The sequence below is a fragment of the Pyxicephalus adspersus genome, chromosome 8 (assembly GCF_032062135.1).
Source record: "Pyxicephalus adspersus chromosome 8, UCB_Pads_2.0, whole genome shotgun sequence".
NCBI lineage: Eukaryota > Metazoa > Chordata > Amphibia > Anura > Pyxicephalidae > Pyxicephalus > Pyxicephalus adspersus.
In genome coordinates, this window is record NC_092865.1 from 53,774,093 (window position 1) to 53,789,782 (window position 15,690).

Below are 15,690 nucleotides of genomic sequence, written 5' to 3' on the forward strand. Positions count from 1 at the left end.
CCCTTCTGATCACTTTGTGCTTTTTTTCCACTGTACAGCAGTTAGGACAGGGAACAGCAGGTGGCGCTGTGCCGGCTTCTTTTGCTCTGCTTTACAGACAGGAGAAGACACGTGCTGCTGCCAGAGAGAAGAGGAGACAGACTGCTGCAGCCAGAGACACACACAGGATCGGGTATCGGGTGAGTATATTATTTTAGTTATTTTATCACACCTTTGTCGTATAGGACGCACTAACTTCCCCCCCCAGTTTTGGGGAAGAAAAAGTGTGTCTTATACTGCAAAAAATACGGTACTTCACTAGGCACAAGTGCATCTCCCACAATGATGAATGGTAATACAAGGAAGGAATCAAAAATACACTCAGAGGTGTAGACATGCCCTACATAGAAGTGGATTAGATTACCACGATTAAAAGCTGGGAGTACAGGAGCTAGGAGTCACTTTCTTTAGGACTTCTTCTGCAATGTTCAAGATGTTCCTTCACTCATCCAAGCAACTTGTTTAGTTGTGCTTCTATGAGCTTTAAAACAGTCAACACCACAGAATAAGTTACCAACTAGGGTTACATATACCAGACCTGGACCTACAAAACATTACAGACAAATGCTTATTCTCCAATGATTCTGTTTAAAAGGGCAGTAAATACAATGTTCGTTGTTATACACAAGACCTTTAAAGCTCTTGGGAAAATTGCCAGCACACAATCATCTGCAACACAAATTAAAGCTGAACTTAGGTCAATAAGCAGTTTTTGTAGCCGCAATCTTGCAATCTGAATATAAAGGTTTCAGAGCAGGTTTGATCAGGGGTAGGAATTTTCTGCCTATTTGTTACACCCAGACTAAAGCATATAACCCCTTTCTACCATGAGGGGTGAAACACCAATATATTTATTATTTACTAAGTGGTTTGTAGCTGTAAAATATATGTAAAGCCAAAACATTTTAGATTTGGTGGCATAAGCAAGGGATTGGAACCCTTTCTAATCCTCACTCACCCCTTTATTTGCGACTTAGGACATCAAATACAAAATTTGGATTGCCAATAAAACGATAGAGAGAATTCCGCCTCTGGATGAATGTATTGGCTTAAATATACCTGAATCCTGTTTCAGTCTATAATTATAATACCCTACTGCAAAGTTCCACATTAAAGCCAGCTACACAGTCAGCATTTAACACATTTACACAACACTGCTTTGTGAGCTTTTAGATTAACATTTGTAAACAATAACAGTATATTGTTTCCATGAAGCACATTGCCTTCAAGCTTACCAAGTATAAGCAGTGAGTCCTCTGTAAGAGATTGCATGGTCGTAAAATACAACTCAGAAGTCTGACACTCTCATATTAGGTCTAATAAAAAAAGCTTCAGGTTATCCCTAAGCAGCCTCAAACATAAGAAAACAAAGTTATGTGGCAACACATTCCTGATCCAATGTTCTGCATAATGCACCTGGCTAATAAAACTGATAAATTGCAACAAACAGTAAAATGGATATTTTGATTGGATACTATTCTATGGGTCAATAAATCAGTTCTATTTTTAGATGCTTTGATATAGAGGGCTTATTGTTCTAACACTGACCGCTGCCCTCTTCCACTATTACTCTTTACTGGTAGGTTCATTATCTACTCCCATCGCCTTTACATTTCCATTATGCGAGAGGTGGTTGTAGGTGGGGCTTTGCCTGGTAGAACAAGACTGGTCCCGACGCTATCTCCCGCTTCTCTGCACTAAGAAGGAAGTGTCTGAGAACATGGTGATGGCCTTCCCTCTGTTACCAGCACATGGGTTTCTCCTGTTTTCGTTGCTAGCCTTCAGTTAAGCAACTTTAACTTGCCAGTTACTTTATTCACATTCTCCTCTTCGCCCATGATGCCGAGGACGGTGTGTGAGCCAGCTGCAATCTGACAGTGAGAGGACATAATTAGTGTTAGTGACAAGTCATTTTCATGTATTTTATGTAAATACCAAATATTTAAATATATACAGAATCAAAAAAAATGAATTGCCAAATGAATCTGAAGGATGAAGTAGGAGATCAAAGTAGATTAGGGGTTTTGTTAAGTCCCACTTTTAACATGTGATGCAGGTAGGTGGTTATTGCATAAAGATGTGATGGTGGTGATGAAAGATGGTGGCACCCTGCAATGGACCAAGGACATGTGAGTAACCTCAGGTTTAGTTCTGCTTTAAATCTGCTAAAATACAGTTTTATTTTATTCTTGGAGTTCAGATTTAAAGCAGAGCTCTGCAAATTGTAACCAACACAAATACTGCTGTAAGGTATGAGTTGCACGTAGGCAGTTATATTAACAAATAACCGCAAGTGATTTATGAAGCTCATTTACTGGCTACACAAGCTAGGACTAGCTTACAGAGCACATAGAATGAGCACAATTGAATACAACACCTTTATAGATGTCAAGGAAGTTTTAGCAAGGAGCATAAAATAAAGAATTTACCGATAAATTTTGCCAATGTGTGTGATGGCAGTAGCATTCATCATTCACTTTCAATGGAATTTACTATATTGGTGTATATATATTCTTATATCAAGTTTGCCAATGGGCTCTCCTTGTACCTGAGTCCTACCAGCATCCTGCACCACGTAAGTTGGAAGATCCAAACTTATTGCCAGGGCTTGAAGTTGCATTAGATGAGCTGTGTTTGCACCCTGAAGGACAACCTTCTTAGCCCTGTTTGAGGAAAAAAAAAGAAAAAAAAGTATGATTAATAAGATGCAGCTCATCATTTCCCATGTCAATTAAAGTGTCAACTGCATGCGTCTGCAAACAAAAAAACAAGATTTAATTGTGGAAGCTGAGCAAAATGAATAGACACACATAAAACACACTCCAGGCAAAAATAATAAACAAATACAGCTTACTATTTACAAATACATGAAATGTATTTTTTTCTATAGGCAAGCAGGGTATCTTAATGTGACTTGCAATCTGCTTTTTTGTAATCCACTATACAGTTTAGACTGGAAGAGAGAGAAGCAGCACAAGGAGCCTGTCAGCTGCTTTGCAGCAATGGTTTGCCTACATGATCATGCTGATAGGAGAAAAGAAAAATGCATCACATGACCTGTTTGCTGCTTCTCTGTCCACTATCCAAATACAAGCTGGGGAGAGGGACATGACCTGTGTTATTAAGACACTAATTTAACAAGGCCTCTTTACACATATACACACACGCCCCCCCGCCCCCTCCAATGCTCCCTTTCTATCCATCTGTCATTGTAGTATCCAGAACCTGGTGCTTCCATATATAGGGGTGTATGTGACTTTCTGCCATGATGCACTGCTTTTCTGTTCATGTAAAATTATTATTCTTGACCTGTCTTTTAAATTGTCCAGACTTACCCATACATATCCCATTTATCTGCCATCTCTCTGGTTTTACAATCCTTCAACAGAAATTGATATAATCCAACTGCAGCATGACCAACCTGTGCTGCGACCTGTGGGGAAAAAAAAAAAAAAGTAATAAACTTCAGATTGGCCTTATCTGCATACTAACTATTCCACCCGAGGGACATCTGATATTTTATTGTCTGTCCTGGTACAATTTAGCACACACGTTTGCATGGGACCTTAAGTAACATTTTATGTTTTGGCACATTGTGACAGGAATTTATTCCCTTACATTTTCTAACTACAGCCGTTCCCTTAAATGCAAGAAATCTTTGTTTCTTGGAGACAAGTGCTGAATGCTTTTTTTTCTTTTAAATTCCTATACTTAACATGCCCTTTGGTGGGCATTTTTTTAAGAAAATCCACCTACCTTCCCTACTCCCATAGGGAGCTCCATGTTCACCACAAAGACCATTTTGTAATACACATCGTCTTCATCTCCGTCCTGGAAAAAAAGATATAGACGGATTTATAATGTACTTAAAGTAACTATGGTTAAACTCTACTTTTGTTGTATAAAAAAAAATCCTCTCCTAGCTTATGCAAATTTTGGATATTTAAACCAACATAACTAATTTTACCTCTTACTGTCCTCTGGTTATTAGAAAAGAAACCATTGCACTGACCTGGTTTTTTTATTCACCCAGTTTTGTAACAGACACATTGTATTCTCAGCACCCCAGTACACATTGGGTAAGTTACCACTAAATATGTAAGTAATGCTGCTGTAGAAAGCCGTGGCTGCCTATGATTTTACCCCCAGCACCTTGGAGACATCAATCACACAAGGAAAAAGCAATGCTTTTATGCCTAATCGCCATTCCACTAGGAGAAAGGTTATGGTCTGTGTTATCCAACAAATGTTCAAAGCAAAGGCAAGTCTGGGGGCATTCTACACCAAACTCTGTTCAGGATGAAATGAAACTCTTATAATATTTGGACTTTTGCAATAACCAATTCAAGCCTAATTCTGTTTACAAATTAAACAACAAGTATACTGGTGCCTAGCCCTTTCTTTGCCATTCTGGGTTCAACTTTCCCAGTACAGGAGCTCTACCTATTGATACCATATATGCAATAATTGCTTAGCTTTTTCCTTGTCTACAGCATAAAGTGTACATTTTCCAGTAAGATTTAAGTCAGACAGACCAATCTCCCATCTACAGCTAGTCTATGACTGGTCGCTTTGTGCGGACAAGATCATGCATTTTTTCTGCAGGTAAAGTATTTTCACTTATTTCTATTTCAAATAAAAACAATTTAGTTACCAGATTGTGGTTTTCTAGGCTTTCAAAATAAAGCATGGCAGCGTCCTCCGCAGAGGTGTTCCCGGTGAGAATAAGAGCCTAAAGAAAGATCAAAAGTCATTGTTTATTCAGGGCAGCTATAGAGCAAACACAAGATCAGTACGCCCATAACAAATTTCTGGATGGATGAACCCCTAAAGTATCACTATACTACTGACTTCCCCACTCATAACCTCATCACACAAGGCTGCAAAACTTTTCAAGAGCTGCCCCAACTCTCTGGAATGGTCTTCCTTGCCTTGCTCCTACTTTCTGCATATTTAAAAGAGCACTCAAATCCCACTGTTTCAAACATGCCTACCCACCTTCTCTCTTTTAAAACTCTCTTCCCACCACTACATATCTCCCCTCCTATTGTGTGATACCTCCCCCACCTCTTAGATTGTAAGCTCTTCGGGACAGGGTCCTCTCCTCCTCCTGTGTCACTATTTGTATCTGTCGGTCATTTGCAACCCCTCTTTGATGTACAGCCCTGCTAAATATGTTGCTGCTATATAAATAAGCAAGCAAAATAACATGCAGCAGCATAGTAATACCACCACAGGCCCTTAGATCTAGAGGCCATCAAAAGATCTCAAGACAAAAAGAGGAAAAGGAAAAGCATAAAAAGCAACCGCAATGTGTAAAACACGTTACCTTCTTTGCCTCTTCTTCTGGAATATCAAGATCTTTAAGCTGCTTCAAATATTCTGGATTGACCTCCATTGTTACCTGGGGAGCATCAGATGATGTGTCTGCCTGAGCCTCCATTATACTGCAGGAAAAAAAGAAATGCATTATACTATGTACAGCAATATCACTATTTACCCTAGACCAGTGTTTCTTCCTTTTTACTATATGGGAAGTGTTGAAATACATTTTAGGTCTATAGGGAACCCATGGTAAATGTACTATATATACAGCTCACAGTATATTAGCATAGTGGTCAGATTGTCTCGTATATTGCCAACCATTGGGAAGAAAGTCACCCTTACAGAAAGCCAAAAGGATCATTGGTGTCAGTTATACAGGTAGTCCTCGGGTTACATACAAAATAGGGACTGTATGTTTGCTCTTAAGTTGAATTTGTATGTAAGTCGGAACAGGTACAATAATAAAATAAATGAAATTAGAAAAGATGTCTGTCTCAACATATTATTAGGCAGTGAGGTGTCAGTTACTGTATAAAATCCTCACCATTAATCACAAAGCAAAAAATGATTATGGAGCCTAGACATTCATTAACTTCTGGAGCAAGCTGTGCTTTGATATGCAAAAACAAACTGCAGAGTTTGTCTTGGTCATTAAAGAGTTACAAGAGCTTGCAAAAAGAGCTCACCCCCCTAAGATCTCCAACAATCTCAGCTGTGTGCCCTCCTCCCCCCTCCAAGCCTCTGTCCTGCACAGGAGGGAGCAGGGAAGCCCTGTTCGTATCTAGGAAACGTCTGTATATCGGATGTCCTTAAACCCGGGGACTACCTGTACTGACCTGGGAGTTATATATTGTTCATGGCACAAGGAAACCCTAGAAATCTCTGGAGAACACGGGTTGAGAAATGCTAAACCTAGACAGATACATATTCCATGGCATTTCTATTCAGCTGGAGAAGGCAATGACCTTTCTGGTTTAGGCTACCTTAGTACAGTCCAGTCACAACATTGTTGGCAAAAAATAAACTGGATTGGACGTTTGCAGCTGATCACTGCCAGGAGATACAGACAAAACTAGGAAGAGGGGAGCCCACCCATCCCAGCCAGCCTAGGATAACCCAGAGGGTCCACTAGGATTTCAGCCATGATTCTTTTGTTTCTATGGGAACATTCATGTCCAAAAATCTTCTAATACTTAAAAAGATCATAAAAACTGGTGAATATTAAAGCCATGCAGTCTGAGTGTGATCATTGTGACACAACTATATCATCGTACACATTGTCCAGACTCCTTATTTGCACGTCATGCCAAATCTGCCCATGTGTTACCACAGTTCAGAGCATGAGTAAATCTGTACTGAGTCATTGTATTATAGTTCATTTTCTCCCTTATGTGACTGAAAAAACAAATAAAGCAATATTCCTATAAAAAGAATTTGTAAGTTACACTTTAAATAAAGTGCTGCACTGCTGACCTCCACAGCCCCCCCATCCCCCAAGGCAGGTAGAAAAAAGAACAAATTGCCCCACTAATAGCATCATCTCCCCTCCCCCATCATTGTTACTACCCAGCAGCACTGCATACCTGCAACCGATCACGTGACAAGATCAGATAATATTCCCACGCCCCTATGACACTACATAAATAAGGCCATCTTTCATGTGGAACTGAACTGGTGGCCAACAAAATCTACAGTAACAGAATGTACAAAGTGAAAGTGATTATACTGCACCCACATGGAGTGCAAAGATGTGCGCAGAGTGACATCTGTATTGAATGTACTACGCTTCTCTCTCTATTCCATTCTCCCTATCAATGGACTTTTGCAGTGGTAGTTCTTCCCTTTAGAGGAAGAAATGCAACTGTGGAACCAAAAGCAACATGCCCTTTTTTTATTCCTGTCCGTACACCCTCATGTCCTGTCCTAGACAAATTTATAAATTAGTAAATGTGATTTTCAGCAAACATTACCTTTTAGTGAATCAATCACAGTTAATTAAAACACTGGCACCAGGATGATCACCTGCAGTGATTGTTTGGAAAATGTCAGATTAACTGCTTTCTAAGTATGCCCCAGGGTGTCACCTAGACAGGAAATGAGGGAAAATCTTTTTATTAAGCCCTGAGAAAACAATAACCAACACCTGACATAGCTGGCTGAGTTCCTGATGTCAGTGCAGCTTCCAGGTCCTTTAGAACCTTAGGTTACAGGTCCTGCATCCATGGCCGCCACCATGTTTTCCCACCTTTCAGCCTGGCTTGCTCATTAAATATCACTTTTAAAATTTAAGGTATTTTGTGCTATTAGAAATAACCGGTAATTACCAAAAACACATCAGGGTCCTGTTTAATTTTTATTCAAATTTTACAAAGTACAAAAATAAAAACATAAAACAATATGGCCAACTATCAGGATTGTAACCAAGGGTGTTGTAGACATTTCTCCGCCGTAGTTCTCTTTGCAGGAGAATAATCCAACATGGGCAAGAGGAAGCTGGCAAATATGAGGGCCTCGTTTTTCTGCCACTTGTGCCGGCTAACCAGAGTGTCATAAAGGCCACAGGAATACAGGTACGGGATTCGGAGGAGGTTACCTGCACGGGAGAGAGAGTTTTTTTCTACAAATGTCATTCTGCATTGTAATGTAACAATTGAAGTGGCTTTTGTGTAAAAAATACCCAGTTGCACATCCCTATTTTATTATTTCTTGTGATATCATCACCAGGTAAAATTCTGCACATGCAGTTGCTGCAAGCTGAGTTCCTATTGTCATGGGTACACTCCAGAACTATATTTTCCAAGAGCCCTTCTTCTACGCTGTGGGAGGGCTTTTAGGAGTCAAGGCAGCAGCATTGCTTGTTGGTTAAGTACTGAACAGAATACAGGCTGGTGTGTGTGTGGGGGAGGTGGATACTGGGGAAATTCTGTAGCCCAGCAAATGGGGCTGACAAGTTAGGAGTTACAATTTGCAATACCATTTATTTACCTTGCTTGTTGAAAAATGTTGATGAATGTTTCCCAGAAAAAGCGATTTTTGGTGGTATGCGCCCAAGAAGCTCAATCATACAGGCAATATGATCTAAACAGAAACATAAAAGTCTATATTACTAAAGCATCTTAGGGGGGAGTTCTGAAGCTGTAGAGATAAGTATTGTTTAAGACTTTGTATATAAAGGTGACACCTCTAGCAAGAGTTTTCATTTCTTAACTTGTGTCACCCTATTTTTCCAGTTTTTACACTTGCTTCTCTGTGCTCCGCTCCTACTGAAAACTACCTAGCTACCTACTACTACCTAATTAATTTGGAGTTCTGCTTTAAGCCCCACCCCCAAGGTGCTCAAATCTTTCTAGTTGGATGCTACTAAAACCAAATTTAAGCCATACTATGGATGATTTATATGATATATACGCGCTGGTATCCTTTGTACAATGAATCAATATTCATAGGTATGTAGCTAGTGTTCTAGCGATCAGCCTGCAGCATGCCTATATAAACTGGGCCATAATGCCACTACCATCAGGATATAGCTTGATGGTGGCACAATAAGAAATTGCAAAAATAAAAACATCTGCATAAGTGAAAGTATCCATATAAACAACTTTCTGACATGTCCATGCCCCTATTGTGAAAGTTGGTCTTTTTCACAGAGGAGGAGGACAGCACTACAGGAAAGAGCAAGTGTCCAAAGCCCATGAGGATCTATAGACACTGTGTGCCAGCTCTATTTCTACCAATGCCCTGAGTAATGCAGCTAGCTACTTGTGAATTCAGAGATTGCATCCCCATAATGTTTAGTACAATTCCATAAAGTGACCTGGACTGACCGCTCATCACTTCCATACCATCATTCCTTGAGAAGTTCTCTCCTTCTTGTGGCTCAAAAAGATAATATGATGTGGCCATTTCATATGCCTATAGGAAGCAAAAAATCTTTGTCATCAATTTAAAAAAATTAACTGAACAAAATAACTTTTTATTTTGAGCTCACAGTGCTAACTGAAATAACAAGCAAAATACAGAAATGATAAATAAATTATATTTTGGTAGGTGTAAATCCTAAAATAATGACTACTAGGGCCATTTCCTGCAGCCAGTGGACGATCTTTTCATTTCTCCATCTACATCTATCTATTACTCTGCTGCTGACAAATACTGTTCATGAATGATTGAACTGGAATGCACCTACCATGCATGCAGTGCTCCATATATCAGCTGGGGTGCTGTACCCTGAGCCCAAGAGGACCTCCAGTGCCCGGTACTGCTGCGTCTGGATTTCTTCAGAAAAAGCTTTATACTGAAAAATAATGAATAATAAAACAATCAGTTCAAGTCATTAGACATTTATCTTTAACTTTGCAGTCATTAGTATATTTCTGTTTCTTAAAGACATCAAATAACATTGTCCAATGCTTTCAGGATCAGATGGCTGTAAACTCATCACATCAACATAATCCATTGGGTTATACCAAATAGATGATCTGTTAAACTTCCTTTAAATTAAGTAATGGCTATGCAATTCAAGGGAATGCCTGATTGGATAATAATTCAATGTTTTTTTAGATTGGCATTCATATTAGTACTTTTTAAATCTTACACAGAGAACTTATGTTCAGTCTGATTGTCCTTAGCTCTACCAACAGATATGTAATGCAGGGTCTGTTTGGGAGGGCCCTTGCATTACATAGAATTAAAAAAACTAGATATAAAGATTGATTTGGCTACATTCACACTTGCAGCAGGACCAGGCTGCCCCACTTGGCCACCTGCACTGGTTCTTAAAGTACTGAACCACTTTCTGCCACCCCATTTATTTTCTATAGGTGGCCACAAGTGAGACTTTACATGTGAAATATAAACATTGTATCCTAAATTACTAACTTAAGAGGTATGCATATGATGGAGAATACTTACTGTCCAGCATGCACTTCCCAAGTCTGCGATTTTAACCCCCAGCAGGTCCGAATTTCCAGTTTCAATCAGGTGAGTTAAGAAATTTGTGTCAACCCCTAAAATGATAAAAAGAAGCCAGGAGAATTATGCTGAATAAAGACACAAACATTGGGCAAATCACACATGTACAGTTTGAGTGAATGATCCCTGGGAGCATGGCCAGTTATAGGGTAGGGTACAGCTGGGTAATAGCCCAGGGACATTTAGACAGAATGTTGATAGAAAGTTGTGCATTTGAGCTATCCCAGGATGGCACAAAGTAAAGGTCGTGATGGGTATAGCACAGAGCTGTCTGCTGCTGATGCAATATGGAACTGGATGTTAGAACTGCAGGCACTGTGCCATAAATAATACCTTCACTGTTTCTGTTCTTATTCCATACAGCTGCCTCCTCCATGTACTGCTGCAGATTGTTCTCATTCACACACACAAGTATATTTTCTGGTTTAATGTCCGTGTGGATGATGCGACATTTAGTGTGTAAAAAGCTCAGACCTTGGAGCACCTTGAATAATAAAAAAAAATTCATGAAAAGTACAGAAAATACATTTTATCACTGTAAAAAAAATTTAATTTTTTGGGGGCCGCATTAGGGCTCACCCACTTTAGTCTGCTAAAAGGTATTCTCATCCAATACCCATCACCAATACCAAGATATGGCCATTGTATGTATAAAGAGAGTTTCAATGTATCTGAAATCTGTGTATGAAATGCAATAAACCCCACAGAATAAATATGTATGTGAAATATATATATATATATATATAATGTACAAAGTGTACCTGTTGTAGGATTTTTTTCACGCAGCTGAGTGGTAGCCCTGTAGGCCCATGGTTCTTCATCAAGGTTAGGAGAGATGGTCCCAGCAACTCAAACACCAGGCACACATGTGCAAAGCAATTAAGGACTAACTAATAAAAGTATTATTGGTGTTCACTGCCAAAATATTCTACAATATGGAGAATATAGAGCTTCATTCTAACTAGCCAATCCATTGAGAAGCTTACAATTCAATGCACACAGAAATACAGACATTCTTTTGAAAGGATACCTATATTCAGGGCCAAGCCAAAGGGTAGGAAAAAGAGGCCAATTCAGCAGAGTAAAAGGACAGAACCTGCAACCCATATTTTTAAAGTAGTTTACAGTTAACTTCACTTTTGGTCTTTTTGCCTTGGATCTTGTCTCCTAAGAGGAATATGAAGGTCACCATTGCTATACTCCTTCTGAATATGCTAATTGGCTTGCTCTCCCTGTCAATGAAGAAATCATTTAGCAAAACTTTTCCAATCTGCCTGCTTTTTTAAGGTCAGAATGTACTGAAGACATAAGATCAGCAGATAGCCAGAGCAAAGGTAGTATGGACAATCTTCGTGTGAGTCAGTTAACCTTCTGGATCTAGACCTTAAAATCATGCAAATTTAGACAGAAAAAACAATTCTGGTGAGATGGTATACCTGGGGAGTTGGTAAACACCTGGGGGAGCCCAGGAGCTCAGTGCTGCAAGGACATGACAACTCCTTGATGTTTTTTTTATCATTTACAGTATGTAACATCAACATACATTATAATACCCAACAAAAACACATTAGAGCTACCCTTACCCATGAAGAAGCCTACAGTCCAACGACTCTATCACAGTTATATAAACTGGGGATTTGGGAGAAAGCCAGTTCACCTAGCAGTTTGTTAGACAACTCATCCATAGAACACCAATGTTGGGAATCAAACCCCGGACCCCAGTTTTGCAAGGCAACATTACTACCTCCTATTCAATATATTTCTTTTTTAATAAGCCTGTTAATAAATTTGTTATGTTTGCTGGTTTAAAGGATATGAAGGCCATTTTCACCAATCAGTTTAAAGTCATGCAGAAACTGTATAACGTTTTCTCCTTGCGATTCCTTTTTCCGTGCACCGTTTACCTGCAAATGTCAGCTTAGTTAGAACAATCAGATAATACTTTGTCAGACAAGCTACCTGCTGTACAGACATGAATACGTTGGCATCTGTCAGGATAATAATACAAGTCAATGTATATGTCAAACCTGCCTAAAGTAAGTAAGATGTAGTTCATGGAGGTCTTCTGCAAGTCAAATGGACCAGTGAATGAATTCTGACTGCTCTTAGTTTGTCAAACTGATGCCAATGACACAGGTCCAAAGCCTGTCAATGTAGCTTCCTAAAAAATCCTTGGGAACCCAACCTGCCCAGTTCTTCCCTGCTTGAATACAGAAATTCTCACCATCACCTAATCTCCATAATGAGGTGTAGGACATCCCTAGCCCAGCAGAAGAAAACTCAAGCAGGGCTGAAAACAAGCAACCCTGCTTGGCTTGGAATTGTAATGCTGCAGACATTGGGCCTGATTTATTAAAACTCTCCATGTCTGGAGAAGATAGACTATCAAGGGAGACCCTGGGTGATCCTGCAACCTGTCTAGAAGACAAATGTTGCAATTGCCACAACAAAATAATCAAGTTAAATGTAAAATGTACAGAGTACAGCAGCAATTTTGGCCTTTAGGACCCACTAACTACTTTCATTACATTATTACACAGTTAAGCAGTGCAATTTCATCCATGGCGGCTTCATTAAACTTCTTCCCGCTCTTTGAAATCTTTACAGCAACGCACTTCTTCATCCTGCAAGGGCAAAGCATTGGGGATGTAGTCAGTCAAATTGAAAATGTATTTTGGATTGTTTGGACCTGAATTATTAAAGTTCTTCAAAGCTGGAGAAGACAGATAATCATGAGTGAACATGGGTGATCCAGCAAACTTGGAATGAATTTCCTAAAACTATTATTTGGAAAATGTTTTCAGTCCTGAACCAGATCATCCCAGGTTTGTTGTATCACCCAGGTTTCCCCCTTTTAGTTTATCTTCTCCAGTCTTGGAGAGCTTTTATAAATCCAGGCCTTTAATTTTTGGTGGTCTGATTTGCATTGAAGCACCTTGGCTATCTATATGCTGTCAATACATAATGCCAAGAAAATCAGAATGTCCAAATGCAGGTACAGGTCATAGGTATGTATATGTGATGTTTATCAAACTAAATAAAAAATGCAAACGTGGGACTTACTGCAAATCCCGACACAGCCACACTGTGGAGAAATAGCCCCAGCCGACCTTGTTCATTACTTGGTACCTCCTGTTCAGCATCTCTCCTGTTTGTGCTGGGTGGTATCCCCCTTTAAAGATATATATTTAGAAACAAAGCATATTGAAAGTAAGGTATATTTCTAAAGTGACCCTGTGGCAAGATCACCAAATTCAACTAAAGTCTTTCTGGAAATTTTGTGCATTTAATACGTTTTTTGCACGGTATTGACCTGTGAAAGCCTCTCATGTGTACACATCCTAAAGCCCAGAGACTGCTCCTGGGGACCACCATCTTGGATGTGATGTTGGCAGCCCCAGCAGACTTAAAGCTGTTACCCAAGAAACACCCCATGGTATTCTTCATTGCTCCTCTTTTGGCAGGAACATAAATGTTAATAAATGTTTTAATTTTTGGAAGCAATCTTTCGTGATCATTTCCAGCAACAAAAGAGTGACAGATGAACAAATGAGTTCAATGAGATCAATGAGCACTGTACACACAGCACTGTTCTGTTGTATGGAGAAAAAAAGGAGAACGAACGAGCGTCACCCAGCTGTGCTCACTTCCCTTGACTTGTATAGGGGTCATTCCCCATTGCTCATTTATGGATCTGTTCTGATGGATCTTTGAACTGCGTTGGGTGACTGCTGAACACATGTCAGATTGTCGCCCGAGACGAGCATGACCATTCTTATCAGACGAGAAGTCTCTGATGTGTGGTACACTAAGGGATGAGGGTAGGGGAAGAAGATCTGAACCATCATGAAGAGCATTAAGACACTTCTAGAAAAAGTGAGGGTTATGATGTAAAGGGACAGGGCTCTGCTAGGGAATAGACTTCTGGAATAGTCACATTTCCAATGGCATATTTATTGATAATATTAATAATAATAATCAAAATAAAATGGCAAAGAAAAAAGAAAAAAACAAAAAAATTGTGTGTGGAATAACCAAATGCATAACATTTTTTGCTTTTATGTATTCTGTACATCCTTTAAAAGGGCATCTGTATGAATTTATACAGAACTTTTACAAAGCATTGTATACAACCTATACAATGCTGTGTATAAGTTAACCCTGCAATCCCTACCATCCTTACTCTATTTCTAACACATCATTCCCTTGGAGACTTTACTTTAAGCTGACCCAAAAGTGCTACTTATTTATAAAGGATTTTAAATTCCAGAACCTCGATGCCTTGGAAGGATCTCATGGGCTGCAAGAATGTCTAATCCCATTAAAAAAAGAAACGGGTGAACTTCAAATAAAGTAAATTCCCCCATATCCCATAGACCTACCTTGGCAATATTCTTCAGGATTCTCCTGGTCCAGATCTTTAGCAGACATGGTAAAAGATTTATTTGCCTCTAAGCAGGATGTTTGCCCCTGAAACAAAAGCATTCAGTAAATGTTAGTATTTACATCCACAAAACAGATGCCTCATGAGATATTCCTTGCGCTCAGTGTTACCATGTCTGTCTATCAATGCTCTTCCCACTTGTCCTCAAGGACCCTTTCAACCTGCTCTTAGGTCCCTGACAAATCAGAGATGTGCCAGGTCTGTAGAGAACTTTGGCATTTCCTTCTGGCCCAAGGAAGCTCAGATGTTATAGTGAGGATAGTGCTAATGGAGAAGGCAGTGATGTCAAGCTGACCTGCCTAGCCCTTGTGCCCTGGCAGACATCCAGTTATACAGTGGGCGGCTTTCTGATTTTGCAGGATAAGGAGCAACGAGGGATTTTCCAGATGTACTCAGCTTCTAAAATCTTTTCCTTCATTAGTGGGGAATGATGGAAATTGATGCTTTGCAAATGAAATGGTTAAAAGAAATGTAAAGCTCTATAAGGCCACATTATTTTACTCCAGTATAGGGTACATGGCTCATTTTGCCATTTGTGTTTTTTTTCTTTTTAGAAAATGTTTATTTTGCCTTTTGTATCCTAGGTTGAATTTAAGTGATGATGAACCAGTTTTTTTTTATCTTTAGCAGCCACTACCATAACTAAATAACCAATGGGATCTGGTAAAGGCTTTTTGTGACTTTTTAAAGAGACATTGTCACCTTACCTTTGCAAGGGCAAAGTGACAGTGTCCAGATCAACTGTGTGCAGCTGACACTGGAGCAAGAACAACAAGTGGCTACACAGAGCTGGAGAGTATCAGCAGTTTAGGATGCTAAAACAAAAGTTTTTATGGAAAAAAATAATTGAAATTGTCAATGTCTATTGTCTACAATAGTTATTCTCAACCTGGGGTACATGAAACCCAAGA

General features: G+C 39.4%; 2 protein-coding genes across 4 annotated transcripts in view; both read right to left on the reverse strand.

Annotated features, from left to right (window-relative positions):
• Positions 1–156: 156 nt before the first annotated feature.
• Positions 157–6,030, reverse strand: LOC140337134 (probable peptidyl-tRNA hydrolase 2). The gene is made up of 6 exons (XM_072420698.1): positions 5,369–6,030; positions 4,694–4,771; positions 3,796–3,870; positions 3,375–3,472; positions 2,588–2,702; positions 157–1,910 (listed from the first exon to the last, which is right to left on the reverse strand). Exons 1-6 carry the CDS (start codon positions 5,588–5,590, stop codon positions 1,821–1,823), a joined length of 678 nt encoding a protein of 225 aa, XP_072276799.1. The 5' UTR covers positions 5,591–6,030; the 3' UTR covers positions 157–1,820.
• Positions 6,031–7,760: 1,730 nt separating this feature from the next.
• Positions 7,761–15,690, reverse strand: part of LOC140337136 (SRSF protein kinase 3-like) — a 13,172-nt gene continuing 5,242 nt past the window's right edge. Inside the window, exons 1-11 of one of the 3 annotated variants that reach the window (XM_072420701.1) lie at positions 14,890–15,089; positions 14,718–14,805; positions 13,399–13,507; positions 12,872–12,959; positions 11,097–12,239; positions 10,669–10,819; positions 10,276–10,370; positions 9,551–9,658; positions 9,207–9,276; positions 8,350–8,442; positions 7,761–7,957 (exon numbers count right to left, since the gene is read on the reverse strand). In XM_072420701.1, coding sequence (XP_072276802.1) covers positions 7,773–7,957; positions 8,350–8,442; positions 9,207–9,276; positions 9,551–9,658; positions 10,276–10,370; positions 10,669–10,819; positions 11,097–11,156 — 762 coding nt within the window. In that variant the 5' untranslated portion in view covers positions 11,157–12,239; positions 12,872–12,959; positions 13,399–13,507; positions 14,718–14,805; positions 14,890–15,089 and the 3' untranslated portion in view covers positions 7,761–7,772. Of the gene's footprint in view, positions 7,958–8,349; positions 8,443–9,206; positions 9,277–9,550; positions 9,659–10,275; positions 10,371–10,668; positions 10,820–11,096; positions 12,960–13,398; positions 13,508–14,717; positions 14,806–14,889; positions 15,090–15,690 lie in introns of those variants that run through there. The other 2 variants (XM_072420700.1, XM_072420702.1) reach the window with 2 other exon arrangements.

Excerpts from the sequence above, each read along its gene's own strand:
- LOC140337134 (XM_072420698.1), bottom strand. The coding sequence starts at position 5,590 with ATGTATTTCAACACTTCCCATATAGTAAAAAGGAAGAAACACTGGTCT. Across the intron at positions 2,703-3,374 it reads GATAAATGGGATATGTATGG|GGCTAAGAAGGTTGTCCTTC; the intron begins GTAAGTCTGGAC and ends TTCCTCAAACAG. Across the intron at positions 1,911-2,587 it reads AGGATGCTGGTAGGACTCAG|ATTGCAGCTGGCTCACACAC; the intron begins GTACAAGGAGAG and ends TCTCACTGTCAG.